This window comes from Sinohyriopsis cumingii, chromosome 2 (genome assembly GCF_028554795.1).
Source record: "Sinohyriopsis cumingii isolate HCF-2022 chromosome 2, ASM2855479v2, whole genome shotgun sequence".
In the NCBI taxonomy this organism is placed as follows: domain Eukaryota; kingdom Metazoa; phylum Mollusca; class Bivalvia; order Unionida; family Unionidae; genus Sinohyriopsis; species Sinohyriopsis cumingii.
The window spans coordinates 104,221,456-104,242,745 of NC_142962.1; the positions used below are offsets into that span (position 1 = coordinate 104,221,456).

The following is a 21,290-nucleotide window of genomic DNA, read 5'->3' on the forward strand; positions in this document are numbered from 1 at the left end:
TTATGTAACACTTTGTAACATTTTGTTAATGCTTGTTGTAATTAAAGAATTAAGTAACCCATCTTTTGTAATTTTCATTGCCTGTTACATTAATAGACTAAATTAACACTTGGAAAAATGTACACTACTTGTTCTGGCGACACTTTTTGAAAATTGGCGACAAAATATTGAGGTTGGTGATTTTTTTGGCGACAGCTTTTTAAAAGCCAGGACCATCCCTGCTACTGGAACTGTAAAGCAATGTTTCGTTTCATTCAAGAAACATATCCGAAAAGATGAACCTACTTAAACTTACTTTGGCATACCTCGACTACCATTGCATTGCAACAAATTCAATGTATCTCAACAGAACATAAAAATGTGTCCACTTGCTAGTGTCATATTTTCATTCTGCCAGCATAAGCACAGCACATTAACTTTATTAATTGCACATAAATTAGTGGAAGAGTGTCGATATATGCTGGCAAATGCATGAGAGATTCCTGAAACTTTGACCACTTGTTCCAATGTCAACGACATCAGAACATGCTATACAAGGCCATTATTTGGATATTAAGACATAGCACTAAAATAAAACCAACATGTGCTATGGTCTTACACTGTAGGACTAGTATCTTAAGGATGTTATTGGGCACCCAGTATTTTAAATAATGTATATCATATTCAAGTAAATTGACTTATCTGCATTGATTTTTTAATCAGAGATTATCACTTGTGGGAGGTGAATAGTTTAAGTGCATATTGGCCTGGTATTATGCATGAGTATTTTAACAATGTGTTAAAATAATACAACCATTTTTGAAGAAAAATAACTTATCATCACAAGTACTATATGTCTGAGTGTTTAATTAATTTTTATATTATTGTTTATAGCCGCTAAAATAGCTCCTGCGAGTTAGTGTTTTTATCATGTAATGCAACTTCGACTTTAAATAAAATGTGTCTCCAGTACGTCAATGTCTACTGTCGATGGACACTTTTTACTTGTTTCTGCCTTTCCTATTATTACTTTTTAACTCTCCTACCACCACCTTATTTCCTATATTCTTTATCGAGCATCAATCATTATTTAATTGTCAAGTGAGACTGCATCAATGTAGATACAGATATAGATTCTGGGGGTGTACCTGAACAAACCAAAACAAATCTCTGAATTCATTTCCTGGATGAATATGATCATTTTCTTGAGGTACGATTTTTACATCTAGGTTATCATCATATGAACGCTACTAGAGCAGCACAAATTGATATAAGTATTAAAATAAAAGCCAAAAGTTTCATTGGTTTGTCTTGACTACGACAAAACGCTGAATTCGTTCTTCGTCTGCTGTACCTTCTTTGTAGAGAATAACTTTCTTAGACTGGTGTTTCATATTCGGAATAGATTAACATAGAAATTATATAATAAGAGGACCAGTCCAAAATATAGTAATGAAGTGATTAGGAAACACGAAAATAGCGATAATGTTGCAAATATTTAGATTATTTCATCATAATGGAAAATAAAGCTTTAAGGTCAATTATTGTATCTATTTTGGGATCCGTCTCATTTGCTGAAGTTGGTAAGAGATTCTTCAGATAATAAGTCTTGTATCTGTTCATTTGTCTTTCGTATTTTCAGTTTTGTCACCAGTGCTCGGTTTGAGCATCCAGATCTCGACACGGGTGCTTGACGCGAGTATAGTATAGTATGATAGAAGGGTCCTATGTTAGAACGTGTCATGGAGGTAGTCTGGGGTAATTTTACCACTCGGAATGACTATTTTTATTTCAGATTTTTTTTCTCAACATAAAGCTCGCGTCGAGCCCGTGTGATCTCGGATGGGTCCAGAGGTGGCTGACCGAGGAAAGCGTGATGGGTGAACATCAGGAATGTATATGTAACAGCCAAGTCATTGAATCCAGCCTTGCCATTGAATCTAGCATTGCCGTTTTCTTAAACTGAAACATCTGAGATAATGCTTGAATAAGTCGATAGAGTCAGCAGATATGACTTTAAAGGTCCAGTTAATTGATCTTTAAAGTCGCTTAATTTGTTTAATTGACAATAATTCTTTATTGTTCCGGACATAATCACCAAAAGTCGATTTAATTCGACATTTAGGTAGGTCAACTCCAGTTTTAATTGCACTCCTATTGTTTCCCACCCTTAGCTCAGTTTTATTCCAAAAGACATTAAAAATGGAGAACACATTTCAGATCTGTCAAGTTGAATACACTCTTGGTGAAAATTTTTTTTAAAAAAAACATTAATTTAAAAAAAAAAAGAAACAAAATTAATAATAATTGTTTTGACATACTTGAAAACTTAATGTTGGGAAAAAATGACTTTTTTGGGACAAAAAAAACGCTCCATTTTATGATGTAATAAGATGGTCGGAAATTATGATTAATACATTTGTCCCCAAAAGACAATAATATCAAACAGTACCCAACATTTGTTTCTGTATAAATGTTTGGATTATAAATATTTAGATCTATGATTATACAGTCTAATACAAGAATTAATATTGATTACAAACTTCTTACACTCCATAATTCAAAGCCTGCTATGATGATTAACACCAGTGATTCTGTTCACACCTCAAATTATTTTTTTCCAGATAGCTGGGCATATGGTCACTTAATCTCAATCTCTGCACAACAGAGTACAGGTCTTTTCCTCGATCTTTCCCCAAATTTATTTTTTTTCTTCTCAGTTCCAGCTCAGCTAAAATGTCAGCTACCCCGATTATACACAACCATGTCTAACCCATTGTTTCTTGTCTGTGTGTCCTGCTGGGTTCTCTACTACGTTTGACCTGTTAGGTCTTGTCTTTTGACTTTGGGGTGAGGGGAGACCAGTAGTATTTTATTAAAAACACTAAGTGATTTTGCAAAATAATGTTTATATCTAATGTACACACTCTAAAGTTCTGTCCACCTCTCCAGTTTCTACACTATCGTTAAGCTACGTGATTTCTTGATATTGTTGTCCACTCATAATATCTATCTGTCACTCCGTTATATCTATTAGGTATTCTGTCTCTTTCTTTTTCTGACTATAACTTTAAGTCATTTTATGAAGTTTCTCTGTTAAGTTCCCATTTCATATCTCAAATTTGTATCTTGTTCTCATTCTCTTCTTCTACTACTTTCTTCTATCTATCTCAGGGATGGTCCTGGCTTTTAAAAAGCTGTCGCCAAAAAAATCGCCAACCTCAATAATTTGTCGCCAATTTTCAAAAAGTGTCGCCAAAACAAGTAGTGTACATTTTTCCAAGTGTTAATTTAGTCTATTAATGTAACAGGCAATGAAAATTACAAAAGATGGGTTAGTTAATACTTTAATTACAACAAGCATTAACAAAATGTTGCAAAGTGTTACATGAAGATCCGTCGGGATTTTAGGGCTGCCCACTTGTTGAATGCAGTTTCAAAGTTTAATTTTTCACATCTGTACATGCTGATTCTCATTAAATTCTTTAGAGATGAGATGCAGAGCTTATTTCTGATGTCAGTTTTTATGAGGTTCATCTTACTGAATCCACGTTTACAGTCTACAGTGCTGACTGGTGACACCAGTAGTCTCTCAGCAGCCCCCCCCCCCCCTTATGGCTAGCTTCACAAAGCTTGTAGCGAATTGCTTCCTAAATCCCAAGAATGATCACTGAATGCTGTATAAATTTTCTCGACAAGCAAAATAGGATCACCATTCCCACGAATGAAACTTACAGGAGTCAACACCTGGCAATATTGGACCGTATCTATAAGCATAAATGCACACCCAATTTAGGGATTCTTTCACGCCTGTATTTTGAGAAATAAATAATTATTATTAATTATGCAAAACCGTTTTTTTTTTTTTTTTTTGCTATTTCTTGTTGCGGAGTTTAAGTCTCTGCAGCCGTAACATGGAATTGATGGCAAAAGGAAAAGATCAATGAGTAAAATGCTGCACTGGTGACAGATATAATTGTGATTGAGATTTTTTTCCATTTGCTTTGTATTTATACACAGTAGTCGGTACTTCAAAGGTTATCAGTTTTCTATGAAGGTTCAGCAAAACTATTGTATTGGTATATGTAAAAAAAAAAAAAAAAAACATAGAAGGATTAGCCATACAATTAATTGTATCTGTTCTGTTCGCGTCTTCAGAAGTCAGTGAGTTGTAGGTATAGTGCAGTAGCATAATTGACTGTATCGCAGCATACAGCGCTCAGCCCAGATGTCGACATAAGCAGATTATGATGTAACAATGCACTGTAAAGATGGGGTTGTCAATACGAACAAAGGATCATTTGTGTGACAGATTGATTCCAATGCATTGCTTAGTCAAGTTTGTGGCTTCCTTTCGTTCTCCCTTTTAATTTATCCAGTCCAAATCCATGATTGTATGTACAAATTAAATAACCAAAAAGTATGTCGCCAAAAAAATCGCCAGATGGGATATTTTTGTCGCCAATAAGGAAAAAAAATCGCAATTTGCGACATTGGCGAAGCCCAGGACGATCCCTGTATCTATATATACTATATCATAATCCCACACACCCTTTCCCTGCATAAAGAATGATTGGCTAACCGTTACTAAATGAAGGATAGCCCCATTCCCCCCAGATCATATCATAACTAAATCGTGCTGAAACAGCAGGAATATGACCCAGCTACTCAGATTTGTCATAATGCTGACCTAGTTACCCATATTTGTCATTGCTTCACCCACATACATCCCAGATATTCATGTTTTCCAAATTCTCACACCCACCATATTGCTAGTTAGAAACCTGATATTGGTACTGCTGTTCTGTTATTTCCTGCACATTCAATCTTGTATATTTTAAGTTTTTCTCACACTAAAAATCCCTTTGGTCATATATATATCAGCAATCCATAGACCAGAACCATTTTGCAATATGGCTAGCAAGAAAAAGCCTTGTATAATTCTCCAATTAAACTGATTTTCAGCCAGTAATAATGAAATAATGTTTTCAAGTCAAATAAATTAAAGCTTAAACTTTAATAAGAGAATAATGAACTTTGCAAGAGTATAATCATTGACATAATTATATTTTGTAGATATGGGTAATTTTTCTTTTTCAGTTTCCAAACCCACCAAATGTCCAGGACTATACTGTGGTCGTATCTATAATGGACAGGGAGAATACACAGATTGTGGTGTAAGTTTGCTTTTGTAAAGAATGTCAGAAGTGTCTCAAAAATATCACTAATGCTTGAGCAGGGGACAAAGGATTTGATGCAATTTTCTGTTCTGTTCTGTCTTCCCCCCCAATTTTGAATCCATTATGCCCCTTGGGTCTGCAATAATTTTAGGCACAACTTGAAAAATCCCTCTTTCAGTTTTCCTTGATTGATGTCCATCATGTTGGCATCCACCAAAGACATAAAAAAAACAGTTATTTGATAGTTAATTACTGGGATTTTTTGTTCGCAGACAACCATGCATATATATATATATATATATATATATATATATATATATATATATATATATATATATATATATATACATAGATTATATATATGTATATATATATATATATATATATATATATATATATATATATATATATATACACACATACATACATAGAGATATATATATACACATACATACATAGAGAGATATATATACACACACATACACACATACACATATGTATATATAGTCAAACCAGTCAATAGCAGCCTGGCCACCTATGGGATAAAGCAAAACTGACCTTTCATTTGTGAACAAATACAATGCACTGAATATCCTTATTATTATGATTAGATTGTCAAGCTTAAAATACATGTATATGTTGTTCTCTGCCAAATATGATTCACACAAGATAACTGATCCTGGTAATTTTAATGCACCCTATAAATTTAATCATTACTGACTTAAAATAATTACCGTGTACTATGAGAAAACAATAAATTCACAACAGATTTACAGTTCAAATGACTGTAAAACAGAGGACTGACTGAATGACCCCTGACCCACAAAAAAGGGATGTAACTCTTCATGTGGAAGCATTTGTTTAATATCAGGAACTACCCAGTTGTTCCACTTGTCAAGATGAAAAGACACTTGATTTACTTGTATGTGAGAAGACTGATGAATAGGAAGTCATAAAAGGATTTATATGACTATTCATTTATGACTCATGAACCAAAGCTTTGCCATTCTTTACAGACGTTTAAAAAGTGAATGACCCCTGACCCACAAGAAAAGGGATGTAATTCTTACAATCTCTTCTCAGAGAGGAATATTTTTTCTAGAGAGATATATTTAATTCACATACAAATAAATGGTGATATCAAACTATACAAGAAGATTACTTTTTCCTCCATCCAGTGAATTAATTACTTCAGCTCACTACCATAGTGATAAACACTACCTAGCCTTCAAATTTGACATATTGGAACTTTGAGTTACACTGTCAGTGTGACTTGAGTATGAGTGAAAGCAAGATAAGAAATGTATGCAAATTGATTCACATAGCAGAATCATGAAACATTTACCTATAGAAGTTTGCAATCTATACTACAATTCATATATTCTCCCAACAATGGATTACTGTTTAACTGTATGAGGATGCTGTGCCAGATCTCAGCTTGACAGGATTTATAAACTTCAGAAATGAGCAGCGCACATTATATTAGATACAGCTATTAATCATCAGTCAAAAACAGAGCATTAATGGTTTAATGTTTAATGTTTGATTATAACAGCAAATCCCTGCATCCCTACAGCTTTAATGGTTCTTTCAGTCACTAAGTACATGACTTGGGAAAGGATTGTACACAAGATGCAATGAAGATAAACATATAGAAAACTTGATGGTTTATATGTGGTTCAGTAATAATTAGATTATCATTTATCAACTTTTTAATAAATAAGCGAGTAGCTGTGATTAGATATTTTTCCTTACCAAACTATTCAAACTTTTGTTTATTTCGGCAATAAACTTTTTACCACTGCCATATATTTTATTTGTCCCTTTGAAATATGTGTTGTGTCCTGCAGATTTAAAAGACAGGGGAACACAGTGTCCTTGGGATAATATTTTAATAGATACAACAATTTGTTAACCAAAGGGTTAATCTGGTGCAAATGAAATTATACCAATGATAACAATATAATCAGTGTATTACTTTTGCATTCTGAACAGTAAGCATCCTCAAGTCATTGACCACCCATCAGAAGTTATGTTGAACATTCACAAAATCAGATGATAGGCCAGAGGGGAGGAAGTTTTTAAAAAGAAATTATTAGTTTTAAAACTTGTTTGTTTTTTTATAACGATTATTTAATGAAGCTCATACTATGTCAGAAATATGATAGAAGTGTATTTCCCTTCAAGATAAAGATGGGAGAAGTGAAAGAGTTTGAAGAGTAAGAGTGAGAATGAAGTGAATTGTAATTATAATTTTTCATCAAAAATGTATAATTATTTATTAGAAATGTATATTTATTTATTTATTGCAAATTAATAGTTTTTTATATTAAAAATGTCAACAGATATAGTTTGTATGTTTGTATCACCTTGATTCCATACTTAAAATTAGATCCTGTTATAGTTGAAATACAATAATTAGGAAGTGTTTATTAAGCTGATAATTATAAATATGTACATTTCCATGCATTAAACAATTTTAAATTTTGCAATTTTTTTTGTTCCAAGAAAACAATATTTCAAACTCTTGCAAAATCCCAATTTTTATCAATTTACTTTTGAAATCTTGGTACCAAATTCTTTACCAAAAGTGATCACATTCCAAAATTGTCCAAGAAAAATCTCTCTTGATGGTCGTTGATGTAGAGAAAAGAAGAGAACTTGGTGAAGACTGCAGACTATGAATAGATAACTTCTAAAATCACAGACATCATATGTAGCCTGTGTGTATTGGTGATACCCATTTAATGATATTCAGGTATCATGATATGTAGCCTGTGTGTATTGGTGATACCCATTTAATGCTATTTAGGTATCATGATATGTAGCCTATGTGTATTGGTGATACCCATTTAATGCTATTCAGGTATGTTTACCTGTAAATTGCATTTGTGTTTTCTTCACTTAAGTCAGGTTACACTGAAATGTTCCATTTGCCTTGAAAAATGCTAGCTGCATCATTATTTGTCCAGGAAGACACCAAACTGAGATTAAAACATCTAGCTATTATTACAACTCTATGGTTTTAATATAAGCAACAGACGAGCAAAAACCAGCAAGTTTTTTAAAATCAACGAATATTTTATTTCCCTTGAATAAAATGTGAAAATTTAAAAAGAACTTACAGTATTGTGAATTAAATCCCAAATAGTCCTAGAAATTCTTTCACAGGTCCAGTGTATGAAGTTCCAATTGAACTCCTGTTGTGTTCCAGATAAATTCTAATATTGAATGTGCTGGTATGCCTGTAGTCTTGAATGTTCTAATGTGTCAATGGTCTGAAATGTGATGATGTGTTAAAAGTCTTTTGATGTATCTCAATAATATTATCCAAAATGTCATTGTCAAAAGTCACTACAATTCCAAAGTCATGATTTAGTCCAAGAAGTATTAATGAGCACTTTGTAATACCAGTGAATAATTTAAATAAATAAATCCACCCAATTAAAATACTGAACACAACAAAAAGACTGATTCTACTTCGCATGTTAAGGAAGGAATGAGTAATTTTTCAAGTAAACATTGATATAAAAAGCAAAGACACAATAATAGAATCAGGATGTAGGTCAGTCTCCTCTGTAAAACATTCAAAGTTATCAACCAGTTTAGGAATTTTCAAGTGAAAATCTAATATTATATATTTAGATAGAAAAAAGTAAACATGTTTACCTTCATTAAATGACCTATTTAATCTATATTCATAGAAAAATATTAGCTATATTACAGTGTTTCACTTTATGCATGTTTGTGTATCAGAGATGCACGCTGAAGAATATTCATGCACACATTTTGTTGCCATGCGTTTTTTTTACGCAAAGGATTCGGATAATGCAGTGATGATTTATTTAATGTCCAATGCTTTGGATGAGGGATGGCATCATGTATACTTCGAGCAATTGCATAGACTGGTTCCCTGCTATTCGTATAGCAGCGTGCAATGCAGGGAGCATACAAAACAGTTAACCAGACTGGCATAGGCAATGTTATGACAGAGTAACTTTCCATAATCTCACGAGCTCTCACATGATTTCCATGGAGCTCAGCAATATGTCATCCAGATGTTTAACCTCAGTGCTTGTTGCACTTGAAAGTGTTCTCCAGATTAAAATGGTGTGCACTAAGAATCATTAGCGAAGAGAGTAAAAGGAGCAGAACACAAAAGAGTAACTGTGGATCCAACTTTAATGAAAAATGGAGAAAATAATTCCCCTGACTGGAATACAGCACATCCATTAGGATTATTGGTGTGACTTCTGATCACTTGATTGTGAAGACTGCAAAAGTGAATAATCCTTTCAATGACAGGGTTTAAGAAATTTTAAAAATCTGTCCTCGTTCACCACAAGATATCTGGAGAACACATTATCACCCAAGACATTCTTTCACAACAAAGAAATCAGTAAACTTGCAGAGACAAATGCATTATTTGGATTACAAAGTCAGGGGGTCATTGCAGATTTTGTTGGTTTTTTACTTTGCTGCAGTAAAAGAAAGATCTTATAATTCAAGTGTAACTTATTAGAAAGAAGATGAACCATTAGCCTCTGATTTTTGGATAAATGTGTTCAAGGATGAAGTACAATGAAACTGATGATAGTACACATTTTATGACAGGCAGTAAATTAACTGCCATTTGGTTAAAAAAGATTTATTTGGCTTTTTGTATTGGCTTATATGTAATGTGTTGGTCTATAATATTGCTACAAAAAGATGTGCGACTTTAAACTAAAAGAAAAATGAACTAATAAAATTGTTCTTTGAATGGACAATGCATTTGTTTGTTAATTGTGCATGTTGGTTTATTTGTATGTTTAGGGAGAAAGTATGTTGTACAAGTTGCAGTATCCTATTTCGAGCTGAAAAAGTACAGGTGAGATGAAAATTTATCAGTACATTTTTGACCCGTACATTTTCTTTGGACCCTGAGTTCTGACACCAAGGTTTTTTTTTTTAACCCTCAATTTTACTCCCCTGGGGGATACACTGTATATTATGTTGTTTTCAAAATATATGTCATTGGACAGGTAGACCATTTACTTAATTTTGGACTAAGGTCATTTACAAAACACAGATATACATAACATAATCATTGAGAAAAGCCAACTAACAGTACAAATTATATATACATAACACTGTACATAATCTGTCATGTTTACTTCCTGTAGTCATTCACTGATTCATATTGGAAAGGCTATTTGATTGGTTTATTCCTTTTAGTGAAAATAATGTTTTGCAACAAAGTAGGTGCATGTTGGGGTTAATTTTTCAGTAGACACAGTTAAGAATGATCATCAGTTATCATTATGTGCATAACATCGATCTATGCTGGTTTATCTTTTTTCTGTACCAGCTCTAGGGACCACTGGACATTTCATATACCATTACCAGGAATCAGATCTTAAAATGTGAAAATGCATCTTTTAGGGTTAATCTCAGAATATTTGATCTTTTAATCCCATCAAGATCCTCTCATATTTAGGTAGATTTTGGGAGGAAAAAACTTTTGCATATCTTCAAGAGTCGGGTTCTCTCACTTTGGAGATATGGAGAGACCCATCTTAATCTATGTACTGAACTAAAGAGGTGCTTAGGATAAAGAGGTGCTTATTAGTGTTGATTGACACTAATCTTATCCTTTTGCTTCTGTTGAATTCTGATCCAGTACATAATGAATATTACTTTTTACAATTATTTTCAGGCCTGCCCCCGTGGGTACCAGCCTGACAATGAGTCATTGTGCCAGAAATGTGATTCAGAACCAGCCTTCTATGACTGGCTGTACCTTGGTTTCATGGCTATGTTATCCCTGATACTTCACTGGTTCTTCATTGACTATACCAATAACAGAAAAAGGTATAATGAAGGGAAATAATTTTTTTCTGCATAAAATCAATTTGTGTTGCAGTAATTACAGCAGAATAGCCATGTTCCAAAAAAAATTCACATGCTACTGTCTATATGTTTTATATTGGAATATTATATAATTGTATTTTACATTTATTCAGATTTGTGCAAGATTTAAAATATAACAAGTGAAGTACAGTATAACCTGTGGTGAGTGACCATTCCTGCCAAATATTGTCTCTGAAGAAGTTGGTCTCACATAACAAGTCATAACACTATAATCAATAAATCTTTGCATTATGAATTTGGTCTCTCAGAACAAGTGGTCTCTCAAAGCAATGATATTTCCAGACTGGTTTTACAGTTTAGATTTTTTTAATTTCTGATTTATTTTTCTGATTTGCAAATGATGATTGGAAAATTATATAACAAGGGAAGGAACTCTCTTGATTCAAAGACATCATCTTATTTGCAACAGAGATTTTTCATTAGAACTAAAGAATGATTGGAAACCAACTTGCTTGTTTCATGAGAGTTGACTCCCTGAAAACCTTGTTGTGAGTTGTATAAAATGAAAGTTTCATAAGGTTAAAGATAATTTCAAAATAAGAAAGTTGATTATACATTTCATTTTTTTTTTATTAGAAGGAGGTTTCTTTTTGTTCATTTTCATTTGCTTAGGACATAAATCTTTCATCTTACATGCTTTAAAATATCATTATGCAGTGGTGATAGTGGCATCAATAACATCATGGTTAAAGTGTTGTCAGAAAGTTTTGAATATCGTATATTCTGTAGAATTATGGTGTTCATTAAATGTGATGCATTCAGAGCATTATATCAAGGACCATTTAAGAGACCATGCCGAACTAAGTTCTGGACTAAGTGACTACTCTTCCCTGCTAGAAATGGGCAAGATGATTGGAAAATGAATCTCAAGGTACAGTCCTTTCTTCCTGAAATACATTTTTACAAGATGAAATATAAAATAAACTTTTTTTTATTACAGTCATTTTGCAAATCTCAACAGAGTAATAATTTGCTCATGCTTGTGACCCAACTGCATGGATTTTTGTTTCTATCAGAAAGCTTCATGTGCAGATTGCCAGCAGAAAGTTTAAAAGGCAATTTCAGACCTAAACAATTGTTTATTTGTCATAAAAGTTTCAGAAGCATAAAATGCTGTTTAAGCTGTCTTACATTACTCACTGAACAAAAAAAATATGCAAGAGTTGATACTGTGTTCAGAATATGAAAGAACTCAATGGCATGAAAAACTTGGAGAGCATTTGATGATACACCTCTTAGCATGGACACTGTAGTTTTTATAACATGAGAATTGAAAATTCCATACAGCAATCTAGACAGTCATCCTTTACAAATGTCCCCTTACTCATTTACTGTATCATTTACACCACCCGTACCTCATTCCTGCACAAAACTATACTGCTTCCAATGAAAAGCAGACAACATCACTTCCTGCAGTTTGCTTATTTGCTTCTGTTTTCAGATCCCTCATTATTCTTCACATATCAGCATTAGTAGAAACGGGAGTGGCTGTGTTGCTGACCCTGCTTCTGTCGGAGCCCATGGGGTCCCATCATGTGAGGTCATGTCCTGTTACCAAACTTGAGGATTGGTATACCATGCTATATAACCCAAGTCCCAATTACACCACTACACTGTACTGCACACAGGAAATAGTGTATCCACTGTGAGTTGATCTCACTTTATATTTTCATCTTTCTAGTGCACCATTGTACGCTATATTTTTATCTGTCTAGTGCATCATTCTATTCAGATCAAGTCCAGTGTTATGTATATTTTATTTATACCTGATTTAATTGTTTGTAAGTTTTAAAATCTTTTTATTTTTTTAATTTCATTACATGTCAAAATATTATAATTCTTTTTACTAGGAACTCAATACTTTTTCCAGAAAATAGTTTGACCTTGACTGTTCATTTTTGTAAACACACAACGCTGACCTGGTTCCCGACCTTAATTCAGAATTAGTAACAGCCACGTGAACGAGTTATTTTTAATTTTTTTTTATTGTAGGAATAATAAGGTTGAGATTGAGGCTGTGTTGGATACGTGACCCTTGACTTGTAAATGGTTTTTAGTGAAGTAAACAGCTTTTATTCTTGGAATAAAATGATTGGTTCTTATCAAGAACATACATGGGCTATGTGATTTTTTTATTTGTAAACATGATTATGCGACCCTTATCCGGGCATCCCTTTTGCATAAAATTCAAGTTATAAACTATCGTTTTAGAGAAATAATCACAGTCGGGCTTCTAAACACTGAGACATAAAGGTGTTTCTTTTGTTGTGTCATTTTGGGAATTACATTTTAATGTTTGTTCAGTTTATTTGGATTTGAAAGGATTAATTCGTTTCTCTGGAAATATATTTGAATGCACATACAGAATTATTGAACAAAACATTTCCAAAAAATTTTATTTGGATTTCCAAAACCGGAGGATTATTTCTTGTGTTTCTACAAGGAACTGTAGACATTGAACAGGATACATCATATGTCATCGCCTTCCATCCTGGATTCCTCGTCGGGACTCGAACTTGATTTCATTAGAACATTTCATTATTAGGACTTCTAAAATTTTATTCGTGGATTATTCTTGGATCATTTTTGGATTTGATTCTTAAAATCATAAGTTCTTATTTTTTTCATTTTTACAATATTTTCCCAGGGAAATAAATAATTTGTTAAATTTTTTCAAAGCTTGTTGTTTTCACTCTTTCTTGTGTTACTGTTTATTTGAGCCTGAATACGTAACATAAGAATTAAGAAAATATGATCTTTCTGAAGTAAAGGCTTCATAACAAAACAGGAAATAAGAAATATTTTGGTTCAGTATTTGGTAGAAAAGAATGTTTTGGATAAAAGTGCTTTGGTTTCGATCACTAAGTCTGTATCAGACTCTGACATAAAAGTAAAGGAATCAGGATTAATGACCTAGCTGGAGATACAAGGTTGTGGTTAATCCACTTGTAACTGACCAGCCTTGCTTAGATCAGAAAGTCAATCCAATTGAAAAAGAATTCCCAGCCTGTGCAGTTAATAGAGCTATGGCAAAGAAAGCTCTTGAGAATGACGTTGATAAGGAAATTATTCCTGTAGCTGACACATGTATTGGTCATGCTTTCGATGAGGTCACTTTCACTCCTTGCTTGGATCACTTGGAAGGTACTGATCACAGTGATCCTTTTTTAATGACTCATTCTCTTTATTCTAATCAGGGTGATAAATGACCATCACTTATCGTTGAACAGGAATAAGATCCTGAGATCTCCTGTTTGTTTCAAAGGGCCATTAGTGAAACTGAAGCTACTGAAGTTCCTGTCTGTTATTTCATTAAAAATGGAATTCTTATGAGAAAATGGAGACCTCCCATGGTACCTGCTGATGACGAATGGTCAGTGAACTATCAAATTGTAGTTCCAAAACCTTACAGTCAGGAAATATTTAGTCTGGCCCATGAAACTCCTTTGGCTGATCATTTAAGGTTTAATAAAAATTATCACAAGATCTTGACTCACTCCTTTTAGCCAAAAACCAAAAGTGATGTTGGTAAGTACTGTAGATCTTGTCATACCTGTCAAATGGTAGGAAACCCAATCAGAAAATTCCCAAGGCTCAGCTACAACCTATTCCTGCCTTTGAGGAACCATTTGGTAGAATTATGGTAGATTGTATTGGTCACTTACCTAAGACCAAGTCATGTCACAAATATCTTTTGACCATTATGTGTGTGTCAACAAGGTTTCCAGAAGCTATTCCTTTAAGGAATATTAAAACTTTGATAAAGTTTTTTTTACTCAATTTGGCTTTTCCAGATCTATCCAATGGGATCAAAGGTAACCTTTTAGGTCTGGAACTTTCCAACCTATTATGCTTGAATTTGGCATTCAGCAATTCAAGTCAAAAGTGAAATTATGGTTTGACAGAACTACAATAGAGAGAACTTTTGAGTCTGGTAAAAAAGTTCTGATTCTCTTGCTCATTCTTCAAAATTTTCTTCAGATTAGACATTATGGCCCTTACAAAGTTAAGAAGAAAATGAATGAGATAAATTATAATATTAGTGCTCCTGGGATCTAAATAAATTATAGGAGTACCAGTATATTGAAAGATAAAGCCAGGTTAAATATGCAATTAATTTAGTTGTACCTGTCCCACTCAGTGAAGATTTAAGGGAAGGAGTATCATCGGATTCTATTGATAATGGAGTGACAAATCTTCAGAATTCAGAAATTATGAATGATCTGGACCGGAAACTTTCACATTTGTAAGAGCAAGAAAGAAATTAACTTAAACAGCTATTAATTATTTGAATATGAGCACTTATTTCCAGATGTTCCTACAAGAACGAATAAAAATTTCCATGACGTTGAAATTGTTAATTCTAAACCTGTGAAACAACATCTGTACAGGATGAACCCTCTCAAACAGGAATACTGGAAAAAAAGAAATTCAGTATTTGCTGGAGAATGATTTTGTAGAGCCCAGTAAAAGTGACTGGAATTCACCATGCATACTTGTTCCAAAACCAAATAAAACTTTCTGTTTGTGTACTGATTATAGGAAGGTGAATACTGTGACAACAACAGATTCATTCCCATTACCAAGAATCGATGACTGTATTGATAAGATCGGGAATGCAAAGTATGTTACCAGATTTGACCTTCTGAAAGGATTTTGGCAAATTCCACTAATGGAAAGAGCAAAGGAAATTTTAGCATTCGTGACTCTAGATGGACTTTACCAAATTTATAAAGTAATGCCGTTTGGGATGAATGGGTCGCCAAGTACATTTTAACGTCTCATGAATATGATTACCTCTGGTCTAGACATTTGTGATGCTTACATTGATTATGTCATCATCTACAACGATACCTGGAAAGAACATTTAGCAACAATTTGGAAATTCTTTGACAGACTCACAGATGCAAGTTTGAACATTGACTTGGTCTTAGATGAAAATTTTCTTCTCTCATTAAACTCTTTTCTTTAATTTCAGGTATACAATAGTGATGATATACTATGCATTCTCGTTGCTGATGTTAATGTTGATACGTCCACTGGTTTCAGTCAAATTAGTAGAGAGCAGAGGAACAAAATCAATGTATGCTGCCTTATACTTTCTCCCCATCTTAATTGTTCTGCAGGCAGTATTTGGGGGCTTACTTTGTAAGTTTTGTTTAAATATGTTCTAATTAAATTCATTATAATCTTCATTTTTTTTAATGTAACTGATCTTGTGTACCAAAAAGTATAATTAATCATTTATATTAAGCATTTTGTAGTCTCAACATTTGCAGAAAGTGGTTCACTATGGATGACCCTTAATTGATGTAATGAATTTCTTTCTACATTGGAACTGGCCTGTATGGATTTTTTAGTTTCCTTCACTAAAATGAATGTAAAAAGCATACAAAATAGAAAAGTTAGCTACTGAATTGACAGTCTGGTGAATTTTTTATCTATAATAAGACGGACATCTTTTGTAATTGTGAGAGAATAATCTACCATATATACTCACTTATAAGTCAAGTTAAATTGCAAATAACAGAGATCATGATCTTTGTTAGCAATAATGCACCTGCAAATCAGGATCTGTTTTCATTGTTCTACTGATTACTCCTAACAAACTGCGGAAACCAAGATCTGCTAGTGCATTATGCTAAGACAGATCTGGGTCTGTACACTTTGCAGCTGGAGTCATCTTATAAGCAAGTATACATGGTAAATAGCTATTAACTGAACCAGTTGTAAGAAATCATATTAACAATCACTTTAGGTCTTTGCATACTGTTTAAAGATTTAAGTAAAAGATGACTCACAAGACTGAATCTGTATCCTCATTTGGCTGAGTTTGAATTGTTTTATGTTTACATTTTCAGATTATGCTTTCCCCTACATAGTGATTGTATTGTCATTAATCACCAGTGCTGTCAAGATGGTGTACTCTCCAGACCAGAGAAGCTTCAAGAGCTTGATCATTGATAACTTGACAAATGTTCGTAACCTGACAGTTTTAGCTGGACACTGGTTGCTTCATGCATATGGAATTGTCTCTCTGACAGAGCTCACAGAACCCAGTTTTCATGGACCACTCATTGCTCTTGTCCCTTTCCCTGTCATATTCTACATTCTCACAGTGAGATTTACAGATCCAGATAATTTAGACAAAGTAGTGTGAGGAAACTGAAGGGACATTTTATGAATGAAAATTTATTCCACAATGTGACAAGCTGACCTGAATAGTGCAAAGACAGGAAGCTGCAGTCTCGTGTTCAGTACCTGCTTTTGGCATTTCATTGACTGTCTCATGCCAGCATCTGCAATGTTGAGAGTATAGTTAGACTTTCTATTCCATAAATCTAAAACTGCTTTATAGACGCCATAATTGGCCATAAAAATAAAAAATTATGAATTCAGTCAATTTTTGTTAGCATGATTCTTGAGTGGTAAGGCATAACATGCTGCAATATGTATCATAGGAAGGACTTGACACTAATGCAGGAACACTTGCTCCAAGGCCACCAGATTTTCAGAAGGACCACCACTTTCCAAAAGCTGGGTGGTCCGTCAGGCATGTTTTTTGACATTATGGATATTAAATATATGTTTATCCCATCTTATAGAATTGTAAAAATCTTCCTTTTAATTATAAATATGTGAACCTGGCAAAAATTGAATGTGAAACGAAAATAAAACAATTATCATTCATATGCCATTGATGAACAAGTAGGTCTCAGCTTTTTTGTTTTTCATTGTCATTTGGATGCTCACCATAAATTGTCATTTGGGTGCTTACTTTGTTAATCATATAAGAGGATCAAGCGTTTGGGTGACTGACTTTTTGTTAAATGGTTTTGCATATTTGAACAATGTGGAGATTCTTTGACAATGTCTTTCCACTGCCTTGCCACTCCAATAAAAAAAAAAGACAAGAAATTTAAAATATGTGTGTGTGTGTGTGAAACATGGACACCCATATACTTGAAATTATATCAGCTGGACAAGGTTTCGAAAAACCTATCTAATGGACAAATATTGTCAGAAATTTCTCAAGACTGTTGTCGATACTTGTAGGGTCAGAAAGGAGCATATCAATTTATACATGCCAACCAAATTATGCAACACTGCATATAGATTATGGTTTTCTGCTACATTATAAAATAAAAATAAAGCAATAGAAATTGCTTTTGTCATTTTATTATTATCTCTTTAATTCCACTCATATAAATTTGAGAATATTCTTAAAAAAGTGACTGCTGCATAAGAATAGCATAAGAGTATTTTACTTATTTGCTATTTAAAGCAACTGTATATGACCCGCTTGAAAGAAAACAGACTGGTTTCTTTAAAAGTGATCTTTGCCTAACAGATTAATTTTATTGATCACATAGTTAGTTAGTGAACCAGTCTATGTTTTTATAGAAAATGGCATGAAATGTTGAGTGAAATGCTTTACAGTGTGAGTTTTGGATGTTATATGACGCAAATATTAGAGCAGATGGATCTTTTCAAACTTCTAAACATGTCAGATCAGAAAAAGTGACAAATCAACATCGCTTTACAAACTTTAAAAAAAGAATATGAGAGTATTGTAACCCATCACTCTGAGCACCTGACCATGACCATTACAAAATTCCAGTTCATGACCATTCAGCGAAAGTTTCACATAAATAATTTATCAGTATATTTTGTGTTTGTATTCAGGTTCTAATCCGTATGGATTTTGCCCTTTGTGACAAGAATTTTGACCAGCTGCAGAACCAAGTTAGTCCTTAAAATGTGTCCTTTTCATATGTGCTTTAATTCTGTCTTGTAATATATAGATTACACATTTTACGTCAAAGTTAGCATTTTTGTCTCTTATAATAGCAATAATTACGTTTATATTTGGGGGGGACAATGTATGTATAATTTCCTCCAGTCAGTTTTTATTAGTTATAAGTGATGGCTTCACTAATATGTATAACAAAAAGGCACAAATTGTTCTTTTGAGTTAAATGTTATTAACTTAATTTTATACTATTGAATTTGAACTATTAAACCAGAGATTTAAACTATTAAACCAATGATTTAAATTTAGATCTATTCCATTTATAATTTTGTAAACTTTTAAACCACCAATTTATCTTTAGGTCCATTCTAGTTTATTTAATATTATTAATTCAGTAGTTTAGTATTTCTTCTTAGGTTTAAGCTCACTTTATTGTTATAGAAAATGTACCCAAGGTAGACATTGAAACTATCAGTCATGCTGTAGTGGGCCTTATGTCAGAGAATTTTCTGGGAATAAATGGATGAAAAAGAATTGTTGCCATGGGAATGGATGTTGTGTCAGTGATGTTGATACTGCTGATGACAATGATGATTATGCTAATGATAATAAATACCAAACACAAGATTTGTCAGCATATAAATTGTTTATGAATTTAATGTAAACTGTAATAAAATACAACCTTGTTTGCATGTTTTATTTTATTTTATAGATGGTATATTTATTCAGTAAGGATAACCATAAATGATAGGGACCTTCTATCAGCCAGAAATTCAGCCAATGTGGGCATGTGAGAAAGCTTGCCAGTAGCTTCTCATGAGTCGGTGGTTCTTTCTGGGGTTTTCCGGGTTCTTCCTCCACCATTAATACTGGCCGCCATGTATAGCCTATTGTGCTGAAAAATGGCGTTAAACCCCACAACAACAATAACAATAACTATCAGCCAGAAGGACCCCACTTTTCAAATAGTATGAAGTTCTGCAAGCTTCCTACTTAAAATGTAAATGTCGAACCCTGATAGAGTTAGCAGGCAATGCAATGTAGCAATGCATAACATACTGCCATATGAATCATACAGTCAGCAGGCAATGCAGTTTGATGAATAATGATGTAATACTTCCTCGTGTCAGTTTTTATCTTTACTATGTAAGTCTGTGTCGGGGCCTCGAATGGCTGAGTGTACTAAAGCACTCTCCGTTACGGATCACTGCCATCTCACCTCTGTCTGCGTGGGTTCGAGTCTTGGATTCGGCCAATGTGGGTATGTGAGAAAGCTTGCCAGTAGCTTCTCGAGGGTCGGTGGTTCTTTTGGGGATTTCCTGGGTTCTTCCACCATTAATACTGGCCACCATTTATAGCCTATCATGTGCTGAAAAATGGCGTTAAGCCCTACAACAACAACAACAATAAGTTTATGTCTGTATGTTGGCATTTTGAGCATGCTGTATGGTTACTAGTAATAAAGGAAAATAGTGTGATCATTTTGCAAATTCTGCATATGGTTTTGTTACTAGTTATTCAATCTCTTTTTAAATATTTTACCCCATAAAGTCAAAATATTTCCAGATGGAAATCTTAAATACATGTAAGGGGTTTACAGTTAAGATTTCTTCTGCCATTTTGGTATTGCAAAGTATTATGGAATCAGAAGATACTTTTCACATTGACATTAGTGACCCCTGGTGGCTGAGTAGTCTAAAGCATTTACCTTTACCGATCACTACCATCTCTCCTCTGTCCGTGTTGGTTTGAGTCTCAGGCATGGCCAGTGTGAGTACATGAGAAAGCTTGTCAGTAGCTTCCTGTGGAGTGTGGATCAGCGGTTCTTACCAAGGTTTTCCTGGTTTCTTCCTCCACAAGTTATACTGGCTACTATGTATAATCTATTTTGTCTTGGAAAATGGCATTAAAACCACAGCAACAAAAACACATTGACATTATACATATAAATTTTCTATCAGGCCTAAATCCTTAATAAACAATAGAAATATTCAAAATATAATTCATTTATAAGTTTATATTACCATATCTGACTAAAAAGTATTTATTTTGTCTCTGAGACTAGTAGTGTCTTATGCTGTATCTGGGAACCAGTCTAATAATAAAATGATTTTATGTTTTATCAGGGAGACTTGCAATGTCTTTTTTGCTGCATCAGGGAACCAGTCTAATAATAAAATAATTTATGTTTTGTCACTGAGACTATTAGTGCCTCATGCTGTATCTGAGAGCAGTCTAATAAAATGATTTATGTTTTATCACTGAGACTAGTAGTGTCTCACACTGTGTCTGAGAACCAGTCTAATAATAAAATGATTTATGTTTTGTCACCAAGACGGGTAGTGTTGCATGCTGTGTCTGGGAACCAGTCTAATAATAGAATGACATGTTTTGTCACTGAGACAAGTAGAGTCTCTTGCTGTGTCTGAGAACCAGTTTAATAATAGACTGATTTATGTTGTGTC

The 21,290-nt window shown here is 33.5% G+C and overlaps 2 protein-coding genes across 2 annotated transcripts in view; one reads left to right on the forward strand and one right to left on the reverse strand.

The window, feature by feature from the left end:
- The window catches only part of LOC149805530 (transmembrane protein 62-like), a 41,891-nt gene extending 40,582 nt beyond the window's left edge, over positions 1-1,309 (reverse strand). The window contains 2 exon segments of the mRNA XM_089950135.1: positions 1,128-1,238; positions 1,240-1,309. Coding sequence (XP_089806261.1) covers positions 1,128-1,238; positions 1,240-1,281 — 153 coding nt within the window. The 5' untranslated portion in view covers positions 1,282-1,309.
- A 104-nt stretch (positions 1,310-1,413) lies between these two features.
- LOC149805531 (JNK1/MAPK8-associated membrane protein-like) lies at positions 1,414-19,513 on the forward strand. Its single transcript, XM_089950136.1, has 6 exons — positions 1,414-1,562; positions 5,080-5,156; positions 10,858-11,012; positions 12,514-12,717; positions 16,051-16,220; positions 16,934-19,513. Exons 1-6 carry the CDS (start codon positions 1,496-1,498, stop codon positions 17,230-17,232), a joined length of 972 nt encoding a protein of 323 aa, XP_089806262.1. The 5' UTR covers positions 1,414-1,495; the 3' UTR covers positions 17,233-19,513.
- Positions 19,514-21,290: the final 1,777 nt, after the last annotated feature.